Source organism: Chelon labrosus (genome assembly GCF_963514085.1).
Source record: "Chelon labrosus genome assembly, chromosome: 14".
NCBI classification, from domain to species: Eukaryota; Metazoa; Chordata; class Actinopteri; order Mugiliformes; family Mugilidae; genus Chelon; species Chelon labrosus.
In genome coordinates, this window is record NC_140347.1 from 18,650,840 (window position 1) to 18,663,442 (window position 12,603).

The 12,603-nt window shown below is 41.4% G+C and overlaps 1 protein-coding gene across 1 annotated transcript in view; it reads left to right on the forward strand.

Annotated features, from left to right (window-relative positions):
- The window catches only part of map3k5 (mitogen-activated protein kinase kinase kinase 5), a 74,484-nt gene extending 63,671 nt beyond the window's left edge, over window positions 1–10,813 (forward strand). The window contains exons 20-30 of the mRNA XM_084559824.1: window positions 1,290–1,467; window positions 2,657–2,674; window positions 3,279–3,456; window positions 4,200–4,368; window positions 4,470–4,655; window positions 5,661–5,766; window positions 6,322–6,565; window positions 6,686–6,798; window positions 8,663–8,784; window positions 8,895–8,971; window positions 9,658–10,813. Of these exons, the coding sequence (XP_084415950.1) occupies window positions 1,290–1,467; window positions 2,657–2,674; window positions 3,279–3,456; window positions 4,200–4,368; window positions 4,470–4,655; window positions 5,661–5,766; window positions 6,322–6,565; window positions 6,686–6,798; window positions 8,663–8,784; window positions 8,895–8,971; window positions 9,658–9,718 (1,452 nt within the window). The 3' untranslated portion in view covers window positions 9,719–10,813. The remainder of the gene's footprint in view (window positions 1–1,289; window positions 1,468–2,656; window positions 2,675–3,278; window positions 3,457–4,199; window positions 4,369–4,469; window positions 4,656–5,660; window positions 5,767–6,321; window positions 6,566–6,685; window positions 6,799–8,662; window positions 8,785–8,894; window positions 8,972–9,657) is intronic.
- The last annotated feature ends 1,790 nt before the right edge of the window (window positions 10,814–12,603 follow it).

Sequence of the window (12,603 nt, forward strand, 5' to 3'; positions counted from 1 at the left end):
ATTTTATAACACACTTATGATCCTAATAACAGGTTTATGGGGACAAAGGTCAGACCTGACATGACCTAAAGTTAAGGTGATTTAAAAGGAAAGAGAAGATAGCTGTGTCTTTATTTGGAAATAAAAAAGCATGAGCAGTAGGAGGCAGCGGGACAGATTTGTTTCATGTATGTTTTTTTTTTATGGCCTGATTAAAGTTACAGTATATGTGAACAGCTGCTTCTCCCTCCCTTTAAAACCCCCACCTTGGCGCATTTTAGCTTCTGTCGACCTTCAGACAGATTTATGGAAACCTGCGTTTACACTACAAGCACACACCCTCCGACTCCTGAGCTCAGACCTCTTCAGCGTTTAGCGCCGTCAGATGAAATAATCAGCAGGTCTCGCGTCTTATCGGTTCCCCTTTTTGTTCTCTTTTATGAAATTGCATTGTGGTAACACCTGCGGACTGTAACATGAGAGAAACTCCAAATACTGTGCGTGCACGAACGTTTTGTTTGAACACAAACAACCACGCAAAGGCTCAGAGAGAGGGGGGGAACCTTTAAGTTTCTACATGCACGCGTGTTATTTGCTTTCGGATGGAAATGTAAAGCTCTACCCCACCCGCCATTTATTGTTCCTAGCCATGTGTAGCCCATTAAGGACAGTGAGGATGTGTAAAAGGTGTCTGGAAGACATTACGGCGGTCCTCTCAAAGCTCTGATTCATGGAATTTTCCATATGATGTGATTTAATTAAAGGGCTTTGGCTCCAAACATGGAGGCCCCATCCAGTAAATGTAGTAAAGAAAATATAAAGAGGGAGAAACTTGGACAGAGATCCCAGAATTTGCGGAGGTGCCCGTGCAACCTCATCGTCTTCATCTCTGATAGAATCTCGTGTTGCGTCTGCACCTTGTTACTGTTTGCCTCAATGGTAACACAGGCCTGCTTTACTCTTCTCTCATCCTTGAGGAATGTCCCAGGGGAGGGGCATCTCCCTGCTAATCTTAAGTCAACATTCCTCCACATAAGCAACAGGAATTTCTAGTGTTCGTTCTTATTGCCTCGAGTGTTTGAACTTGGAGAAAGTTATTGCTCTGCACAAGTTTCTTCGCTTTCCACGCTCTCCCTCTGCACAAGTTTCTTCGCTTTCCACGCTCTCCCTCTGCACAAGTTTCTTGCAGTTAATTAAATGGTTCACCCTGAGGGGAAAAGACAGCTCAGGGAGGCCGTTTTTTTTTGTTTTGTTTTTTTAAATCATTAACTGTATCCTGAATCCTGAATGTGTGTCATTGGTTTTCCCAGGTGGGTATGTTTAAGATCCACCCAGAGATCCCAGAGTCCATGTCTCTGGAGGCCAAAGCCTTTATCCTGCGCTGCTTCGAGCCCGACCCCGACCGGCGCGCCACCGCCCTCGACCTGCTCACCGACGAATTCCTCACCGTCACCAGCCGCAAGAAGAGGAGCAAGGGCAGCTTCACAGGTGGAATCAGCTAACGACGGTTTAGCTTAGATTTACGGTGTGGGATCTTGTGCCGTAGCCTGACGAGACGAGTGAAATGCTGCAGTCCTTGAATGGTTTTGCTTAAAAACTTCTTTTTGCAACAAGTTTAAAAGCAGAATTTTAATGCAAAATATGTCTTAAAACAATGGTTAGTTAGATTTATGCTACCGCTTTAGGTCTACGCCACATCCTGACATGCACCTGCCCATTAATGTAACATAGCAGCAATGCAGATCACAACATGGTTCGTCTGAAATGCTTATTTAGACCATTGAGCAAGGGATCGCCCTCTCTTGTCTCTGCTCCGATGATTTCATAAAATTACCTATTGATTAACCTTTATTATTATACCTCGGTTCCAGTCACCATTGTGTGAAATACAAAGAGGAACTCAACGCAACGTTTTACCGGCATGATTCACAGAGCGATACCGACGCACTCAGTGTGTGCTGCCACATAGATTTGTTGCAGAAGTATAAACCAAACTTTATTCCCAGTTAGCATCCACAAATTTGACGCTAACATAACGTTCACATAAGGTGATTAAAAAAATATATATAATAAACTGCACAAACATTTCTTGATGTCAGCTGATCAAGGAAAGGTTAAATATATGAGATGAAGATTGATAAAGCTATAGTATTTATAAGGTAAATAGGAAGCTAGTTAGCTAATAGAAATAGCCTGGCTCTGTTGTGTTAAAAAGTGACTTTAAACACGTGTAAAGCTTACAAACTAGAAATTTAATGTTAAAAAAAAGCTCAATTTTACACTTCAATCAAAACTAATCTAAACCAGAATCAGAAATACCAACCAATGAGTTCACTGGTTGTTGCTCCTGATCTTCATGGACAACGTTTTCATCTTGCAGCCTGTTTTTTTTTTTTTTCAATTTGTTTTATTTTCTACATTTTCCTGTCACCACTTCCTACTTCTCCTCGTCTGCCTTCGTTTCAGAATAGTCTCACTTCTCGTTGTGTCTCCACCCCATGCCATTGGTGCAATCATGTGTCTCGGCACAAAAGATTAGAGAAAGAAAAAAACAAACAGAAAAAAAAAGGCTTTAAAGATTTCTTGGAAATCTTCTCCTGCCAGACTTACGTGTAAATCACAATCTGTTTTGTTGTCGTTTAACTCCTGACACATATCCTCTGTTTTTCCCCTGCAGCTCTGACTCCAGGGTCAGGTGGGTAATTTTTCTTTCTATTCTTTATTGTTTTCTTTCCAGGCATATTTACCATTAGTGAGACTTCTTCAGAAACCAGATGTTAGCTCTGTGAAGGATCTGCCAGCTTTGTTGAACAGAATCTAGGCTAGAGTTTACATATTTTTTCCCTCCTCCCTCCTTCCTACCTTGTACGACTCAGCCCTTTCCAAGAACTCAAAAATACACAGAACACAACACGGCAGCTTTCCAAACCATCCTTCAATGTCTTCATAATCCGTTTTATAACTTACACACAAAGGCTGCAATTTGCTGCCACGTACGTCAGATAGGGCTCATCTCACTAAGCATGATGATAGAGAAGCGTCAGTTCTTAGCAGCTGAATCAGGATCAGGGTTTTTCATTTAGTCTTTTCTGAAAAGGGATAGATTTTCAATCAGTGCTTTTATTAATTTCACCCTCTTGAAACCTTCAGCTCTCTCTGTTATGGCGGTGCGGCGTCATTCGCTGAAGGCTGCAGGAATCAACCTTCCGCTGTGCTGCAAAAGAATTACATAATCTGAGTGTGTGCGTGATGCAGCGAGCAGCGTTGAGGTTGTGTTTTTATCTGCTCGTGTCCTTCAGAGTACCTGCGCAGTATCTCCCTGCCGGTGCCGGTGGTGGTGGAGGACACCAGCAGCAGCAGCGAGTACGGCTCGGTCTCCCCTGACAACGACCTCAACACCAACCCCTTCATCTTCAAGCCCAGCATCAAGTGCTACAGCGAGAGGGATGTCAAGGGCCCAAGGTCCCTCTTCCTCAGGTAGAAGTGGCACCTAAACATGACTCTGTTAAAGTGAATGGGGTTTCAACATCTATTTATTAAAAACACGATTCATTTTCATAATATACAGTTATATTAATAACATTATGGTGGTACTGTTCATTTATACAAAGCCAGTTATCTTTAGGAAACTTAACATTTAGCATCAGCAGGGAAAATATATTATAAATACTTCATATGCTTCATAATTGTTTCTTAATTCTTGCAACATACACCGATCAGCCATAACATTATGACCACTGGCAATGTTCTGCTGGGAAACTTTTGGACCTGGCATTCGTGTGGATGTTACTTAGACATGTACCACCCTCCTAGACCAGATCAGACACCCCCACCCCATAGCAATGACACTCCTTAATGGCAGCAGCCATCCATCCCCAGCAGGGTGCAGCCAAAAAAAAACCTAAGGAACAACTCAAAAAAACAGCACAAGGTGTTGACCTGGCCTCCAAATTCACTAGATCCCAAACTGATCAAGTATCTGTGGGATGATCCACAGAGGCCCCTCCCAAAGGCCCCTCAGAAGGCCCATGTCCATTCTCTGATGAGTCACAACAGTTTTGGAGGCACAAGAGAGAGCTACACAATATTAGGAAGGTGGTCATTATGTTATGCCTGATCTGTGTATGCCATCATGACACATTTGACTAACTACTGTCCGATTCGATCTAATATCTGACTGTCGCATATCTGTGAATGCACATATTTTCTTTTATTCTCAGCATTCCCGTGGAGAACTTCGAGGACCACAGTGCCCCTCCGTCTCCTGATGAGAAGGACTCCGGCTTCTTTATGCTTCGGAAGGACAGCGAAAGGCGAGCCACACTGCACCACATCCTGACCGAGGACCGGGACAAGGTGGTGACCAACCTGATGGAGGCTCTAACACAGGTTGGTAACCATCAGGACATATACTTGAACATCTTATAGACTCAAACCTCTCTGTTTTCATGTCTTAATTTCTCTGTTATGTCTCATTCTCCCACCTCCAGGGCTCTGAGGTAATGAAGCTGAAGCCTCAGCACATCTCCACGCTTGTGGTGAGCCTGGGCGACTTCGTTCGCATGGCGGACCGGAAGATCATCGCCAACACCCTGTCGCAGCTCAAGCTGGAGCTGGACTTTGACAGCACCGCCATCAGTCAGCTGCAGGTCGTGCTGTTCGGCTTCCAGGACGCTGTAAGTGTTCCCAGAGACACCGTCTAATGTTGCAGCTAAAGCAGAATTAAATCTTACAGAGAGGGTCAAATCACAGCTGTTTCATCTTACATCTCATCCATCTGGGCCTCTGAATTATTGATCAGACTGAAATATGAAACAACCCAAACCAAAAATACCTCCTCTTTTCTTTGCTGCAAACAGTTTATAACTAATCACCTTCAACTTACTTCAAGGAGCAAATTTTAAATAGCGTAATTTAAGAAGCCCACACAGGCTGCTCATCATCTCCTCTCCCGCACCTGTGACATGCGACTTCCCGCCTATTATCTGTTCCCCATTTGGAGGCAGAGGTGCTTCTAGCATCTGCATAAACCACGTCTCTGAACACTTCACTGTAATTGTTGTAATTTAACACGAAGCTGCTGCAGACAGCTTGTTGCTGCTCCTTCTGCACAGAGAGCTCATGTGTCTCTGCGAAATCTCCTTAAAGTGAGGTGATTAAAAACAGGCGTCTGTGCAGAGTTACTGCACATTTTGTTAAAAACAGAAAAAGATTTATACGCTCTCCCCTTCAGAAATGTAGATGTGACAAAATGACAGTGGAGCAAGTGGTTGTTTTCATATTTGGGAAGGGTGTTGCGTAATCCTGGAGGAACGTGAAGCTCTAATGCCTCCTGTTGGCCGCCGGTGCAAACTGATCAATATTCAGATTTGTGTGCATGATTGCAAATACTAACTACTAATACTTTCTACAATATTAGGACAAAGAGCAGTGCTTTAAATATCCATTTGGGCATAATAACTTGGAGTACAGAAGATTTAAATTGTAGTTGTGGCAGCGATTGCAAATAAAGCTCTTCACTTCGTGTCTCTCTTCAGTCTTCAGCCAGATAAAGTCACCAAAAGGCCAAAAAAATGTAAAAAGCTATTTATAGAAAGTGTGCAATAATCGCACCTGTAAATGTAAATTAAAAAATAGAGTCAAAATTATCTTCTGAGTCTGTAAATCTTTCACATTTCCAGGTGAACAAAGTGCTGCGGAACCACAACATAAAGCCTCACTGGATGTTCGCTCTGGACAACATCATCCGCAAAGCCGTGCAGACGGCCATCACGATCCTGGTTCCAGGTACTGTCGCCTCTAAACGCGGAGCACTTCTTAACAAGAGGACGGAGGGAGGAGGGGGACTGACTCATAAACACAGAAGCAGAGAGCAGAGTAATTGTGGATGACAACTAAAATCCATAATCACGAATTGAGTTTCTAGAGGAGTATTTAAACAAATGAAACTGTTTTAACATCTCAGGGTGATGAGTTTGCAGCTATATTTATCTGAAGTTATATTTATTATATTGGTTTAGCTTCTGTCTTTGGGCTCGCTCTGTGTTATGTAACGTTGGTTAGTACTAAGGCCGAGAAAACCCCAGCCGAGTGGTTTTGGGTCATTATCAATATTTTAATCAAAAAAACCTCATTCCACTGAAGATGCGGTCAAGAGCTCATAATTTCTGTATGTAAGTGACTCAACGTCTTGTTTCAGGTTTAGTTTATTGAATATTTACTGAAACCGGTACGTTTTTTTCAGATATCAGATAATAATAAATAAAAACTGAATATCCAGGTTACAGGTTTATGAAAAACAGATAATAATTGTTGTAAATGATTTACAACGTCTGTGTCCAGAGCTGCGGCCTCACTTCAGTCTGGCCTCTGAGAGCGACCCGGCCGATCAGGAAGACGTGGACGACGACGGCGAGCCGGACAGAAACTCCACCCACCAGAGCCGGGCGCCTCCCGTCGCCGCTCACGACGACACGGTGGCCACGTCCGGGGTCAGCACGCTCAGCTCCACCGTCTCCCACGAGTCCCACAACGCACAGCGCTCCGTGAGCATGGAGCTGGGCAGGATGAAGCTGGAGACCAACAGGTAGAGACGGGGGCACACACACGCCACCAGCCATGTGGGAGCTCTTCATTTAGCAGGCAGGGTTATTCAGTTATTCATTCATTAATTGCTGCTAATAGCTCCTGAATTTGTCTTCCCCAGGCTGCTGGAACAGCTGCTGGAGAAGGAGAGAGAGTATCAGGCCATCCTGCAGCAAGTGCTGGAGGAGAGAGAGCAAGAGATCAGACTACTGAGGCTGCGATCTGAGCCCGCAGGTCTGTCTGTACTCTAATTTGACTTTTACACCTCCACCTTAGCTGCTGATGCTGCTGCTTCCCGTCTGCATTTACATTTTAAAACCCTTCTGTTACTCAGTGGCCGTGCATACATGGACACAGACAATAAAAGGGCAATGTTATCTTTTTATTCTGGTTGCAATAAGTCCATTCTTTCTGCTCGTGTTTGCCCCATGTGGGGTGAATATGAAGAGAGGTGACGAGTTTACAGGAGGGACAGAAACCTGGAGGTTAGGTGGCTGCATCAATGTGGAGCAGCAGCAACTTTCAAAACATGGCTCCATCTTCTTTCATTGGATGAATTCGGTGCTAGAATATGGAAGAAAGTTCTTATTTTGTTTTTGTTTTGCTCTACCTCCACCAGTCCAAATTTTGGATTATACACTATACTTATTTATTTCTTACAACTAACCCAGAGCAGTTGGCATGGCAATTGTTAGTCACTAGTAACTATAACGAAACTTATCCAAAGAATTAACTACCTAAAATGACTGAAACCATCCTTGAAAACAATTTGTTTGACGTGTATTTTAGTGTTTTAATTTGGCCCATCCACTGACATGGAGGAGGTGGAGCTTATGACCTATACTGCAGCCTGACACCAGGGGGAGCTCTAGTTGCTTTGGCTTCACTTTAGAGGAGCTGTTCCGCCGTCCATCTTTATACAGTCTATACACATATATTTCATCAGATCATTTTCAAGATTTAAGTCTAGATTTATTGTCAGTTCCACAAACTGTTAATAAAATCGTACAGAGGTGCAAAATACTGTCTCTCCTATACTCTGACTGTGCTACATATATGGTGACAAGACACACACACACAATAACTACAACAAACGCCACACTATGTTATCTACTACACTACAACATATGACGACACAGAATACAAAAAGATTTTCTAAACAGAAGATATACAGAATCTACAAGTGGAACCTTTAACTATACAGTGAATGTACACTGTTATTTACATAGACAAGTACACAAGATAGCTGTAGGTACAAAAGCTCCCTACACAGAGAATGATTACTGCTACTGATAGATACAACTGGACAAGATGTAACTAGTGAGTGAAATTTATTTATTTAGCGTCTGTGTAAACAGATAAGTTGGGATCAGAATGATTTCAGTCAGGCTGAAGAAGTAGAAGTTTCCCAACATAGACAGTGAGCGGTCTCAACCCCTAACCCACAGCACAGGGTAGTTAAAAATCATCAGACTTGATTCTCTCCAAGCAGTTTAAACAAGTCGTGGCAGGAACATAAACCAAACCCTCTCATCACCTACTGGAGGTGCAAATTGTGTGAATTTTAATCTGTTGGACTGATCAGCGTTTTGAGAGTATGGACTCTCACGGTGAGGCTGTTGATTATAATTACTGAAGAAAAGATGACAACCAAATACACAGATCGGGCATAACATTATGACCACCTTCCTAATATTGTGTAGGTCTCCCTTGTGCCTCCAAAACAGTTGTGACTCATCAGAGAATGGACATGGGCCTTCTGAGGGTGTCCTGTGGTGTCTGGTAACAGAATGTTGTTAGTGGGGGCCTTTGGATCCTATGGGTTGAGGGGAGGGGATGGCTGCTGCCATCAAGGAGTGTCATTGCTATGGGGTGGGGGTGCCTGGTCTGGTCTAGGTGGGTGGTCTAAGTAACATCCACACGTAGGTCTAAACGTTTCCCAGCAGAACAACTGAATTATCGCAAGATGGTCAATGTTCTTTACTTCTCATGTCCGGTCTTAATGTTCTGTCTGATCTGTGCATGTTTTGGCAGGTGAACAAAAAGTTGTTTCAGTGGTACGCTACAAATGGGTCTCATAATTGCATTCTCTGTTTAGACGCCCCCACGTCATCAGATGACCTGGAGGAGCAGACGAGTCGACCCACAGAGAGACATGAAGACCCGGAGCTGACCGACTGGTTGAGGCTGTACGGGGCGGACCAAGACTCCATAGACAGGGTGGGTCCAGATTTTTTCGGTCTTCTGTGATGACTGTTCCCATCCTGATGAGAATAAGACTTTTTTTAAGAAATATATATTTAGGTAACGAATTGTTTTTGTTTCTCTAGATACTGAACGAGGACTATACACTGAACAACATCCTTCACGATGTAACCAGAGACGACCTGAAGAGTTTAAGACTGAGGTAGTGAACTCTTTAAAGATAATCCGTAGCAGATTTACTTCTGTTTTCAGTACTTGCTGACACTTGCTGACACTCGTATGTGCAGCACTTTAATGAAGAGAAACACAGAAGTTAAGCTGTTGCATAACAGTAGACTTTCTATTTTCCTGTTCTTACACTTACACAATTTATATGGTAATGGGAAGATTTTTTTCCGGTGATTCCTTCTTTAATGTGTCAGTAGTGCTGTTTAAGTGTTAACATGCAGATTATATGGAGAAATAAATTGATATTTACAAATGCAAACTACCATGTGTAGTGTCTCATATAGGTTGAGACACTGGTGCTTATAAATTTGGGTTTGATGCCATACTACTAATCTCAAGATTTTAGGTTTCTATGAGGATCGTCTTTGGGTGGTGCATATTTGAGACCGACAAGAATGACTAGGATCTGTTAACCAGATTTTCACCTGCAGTTAGAGGATGTTGTTCAGATGAGCGGTATCTTCTATTTCACGATAAGTGCTACTGTAATGACACGTTAATGGTTTCTGAGCCTCTCCAGAGTCAGGTTTGTGGTTAGGGTTAGTGCTGCCCAGCGTCGCTGCCAGAAGCCTCATCCACGTCTGTACAGGACAAGAGCAACTATGTCAAAGTGTGCTGCATACTGTAACCTTTTTATTTTCTCTGTGTCTGTCCTGTCAGAGGTGGAGTCTTGTGTAAACTATGGAAGGCCATCACCGACTACAGGCAGAAGCCGACTTGAGGACCTTAAGTGGCGACAACCACTTGTGAGAAGCCAGGACGTCAGTTCCAACAACTCAGCACCCTCCTCTTTACCTCAGTATTTATAAGAGCAAGACTTTTAGAAGAAGTCCACCGCAGAGCAGCTCTCCACCGACGCTAGAATCTCCCGGAGTGTTTTATAGCTTTGAAAACATTGAATCTTTTGGATATTAGGTCATTTTGAGAGAAACAATCACTTAAGAAGTGCCACTAGTTTTGTTACGCCTGATGGCTTTTGTTACAGGTGTGTTTTAAACGACGACAAACCGATGAGAAAATCTACGATTAAAAATCTCCTGTCTTTTACGAAATGTTTACAAAACTGGAGACTGACCGTTTTTCTAATTCAAGCCTGAGATACAAAATACTACATTCAGCAGCGTCTGTACTAATATTTTTATCACAGAATCTTATCACTACTTTATTTAAATGTCTTTTAATTATTATGGTAATCTGAAGGATGTCAGTGCATGCCCATTTTTATTTTTTATTTTTATTTTATTTTTTTTCCAACCCAAACTGAGACTTATTTAAAATCGTCGATGTTTTTTTTCCACATTTTTTTAATAATATAATTTTATTTTTAAGAAATTTACTGTGTATATACTGTGTTATAGAATATATATGTGAATGACATTTAAAATAATAATAATAATAAAAAAAACATATTAAATCTCCATGTGGATTGGACCAAGTCTATGACGAACACATGTGAAAAATTAATTGTACATTAATGTCTTTTCTAGTGTCACAAATCGTAGGAGATAATATTTGGTTAGTAATTAATACTACGTCAGATCAATTGTTTTTTTTTTTATTGTTGTACACTGACAAAATTGTGTTTTATCTTGCTTGTGTAGATATGATCATTCAGTAATGAGAAATCTGAAATGCAAACAAATTTCATATTGAAGAGGGTTTTTTTGTTGTTTTTTTATTTTAAACAATGATGTCAGAAACGGCGGGGGCGTGGAAATAATTGTGAGCAATGTGTCCGTTTTGTTTCATATCTAAAAATGATACAAGATTGTTGTGTTATATTGTTAAAATAAAACTTTTCATCTTGAAGCTGTGAAAGAAACGTGTTGGAAATCTTCTTTAGAGTAAAATACCTGGGAATCCCCAACAAAATTGTTACTCCCCCTCCTCATGCACTGAGTCAATCAGATGGAAAACAACATGAGTCATGTTCTCAGAAATATCAGGACCGTTAGTGTAACAGTCAGTCCTAATAATTTGCCTGACGAGCACGGTGTCCGGTGCCATCAGATTCTGTAGCATTTCTGATAAGTTCTGCTTGGACGGTCGAAGAGAGAATTGCAAATCAAGCTGTAACACACTTGTCAAGTTCTCCTATCATCAATTCTGTGAGCAGTATTCACACCAACACCTTTTTTTTCCTGGCTGTTGGGGAGTGGTTTTCCCTGACTGGCACGTAGTAATGAGCATTGGTGTGATAATGAGTATGGCTGGAGAGCATGGAGAAAGAGGGCAGCAGTTTGGTTAAAAAGAACCTGATAATGTTTCCCAGGCATCCAAGCATGTTGTTGCAGAGAGCCAAAACCTTCACCAGGGGGCATCATAACCACGGGGCTGTCTTCATTCTGATGTTGCACACTAGTTGTACCCGATTCAGTTCAGCCATGTACAGCTCCACATATTTGTGAGTATCTATAGTTCAATCATTCTATCTCAACCTGCAGGTGGCTGTAACTATCTCCCAGAAGAAGATCATCTGATGTGACACAAACAATAACCCTCTTCTTCTGAAGGGCTTCCTGATGAGGATAGGAGACACTGCTGACACAAGCACAGGCTCAGTATTCGTGTATGTTAATGCAAACCTGGAATAAATTGGATTTAAGCTTAATTAATTAGCAGTTACATATTATATAAACAGAGAAACATGTTAGCTGTGTGCTTAACCTTGAAGGAAGCATGTAAACTGACATTAAAGCTTCGGTAATTGCACTAAAATGCTACTTAATATGCATCATCGAAAGTACACTAATTTATAAAGATTTATTTTTTCTGAAATTAAGATGCAGATATTGCAGAAGAATAACGAATATTAGATCAAATATTAGAGCAGAAGTCAGGGAAATATGAAATATTACGCGCAGTGTGTCATACTGGTTCCTGGTAAGTTAATACATTATTCATCGGCATGAGATTTTTTTCCTAATGGAACAAACAACAAAGCAGCAAATGAGTTAAAAAAAAAATAACTACTACGATACCTATTTACTTTGTTTTCTAGTACAGTTACTCTGTCCTTGGATCAGCCACTGATATGCATTTGTTCATTGTGAATGGTCATGTTGGGAAGAGCTACACAACAACATATAGGAGGAGATGTAATTACAGGTAAAAAAAAAAAAAAAAAAAAAAGGAAAGTAAAGAAAGAAGCATTTTTTTTAAGAAACTTTTTATTATTAGACAATTGAACACCTTCTCTAATAATCAAATATCTCATTTATGCGAATAAGCCCATATTTCACTTAAAAATCAAAGCATAAAAAACACATTTACCGCGTATAGTAGCATTATAATATAAAAAGGCACGAATAATAATATCGGAACATGACAGGTGTGATGATTTTAGTCGACTTTTGTGTTAACAACAACTAAACTAATAAATTTAATGCCTTATAAACACAATCAGAGAGTAAACACCAGGTAACAGGTGAGCCGCTGACCGCCATCTTTGTTTATCACAGTGACGTCAGCGGATTGTGGTCTCGCGGCAGCCTCCCCCCCTCCCCTCACCATGACAACGCCAGATTTTCAGCATCGTCAGAGGACAAACGGCTTCCTCCGTTGGGGACTTAAAGACGATTATTCTGTTAAAAATACCGCGTTTAA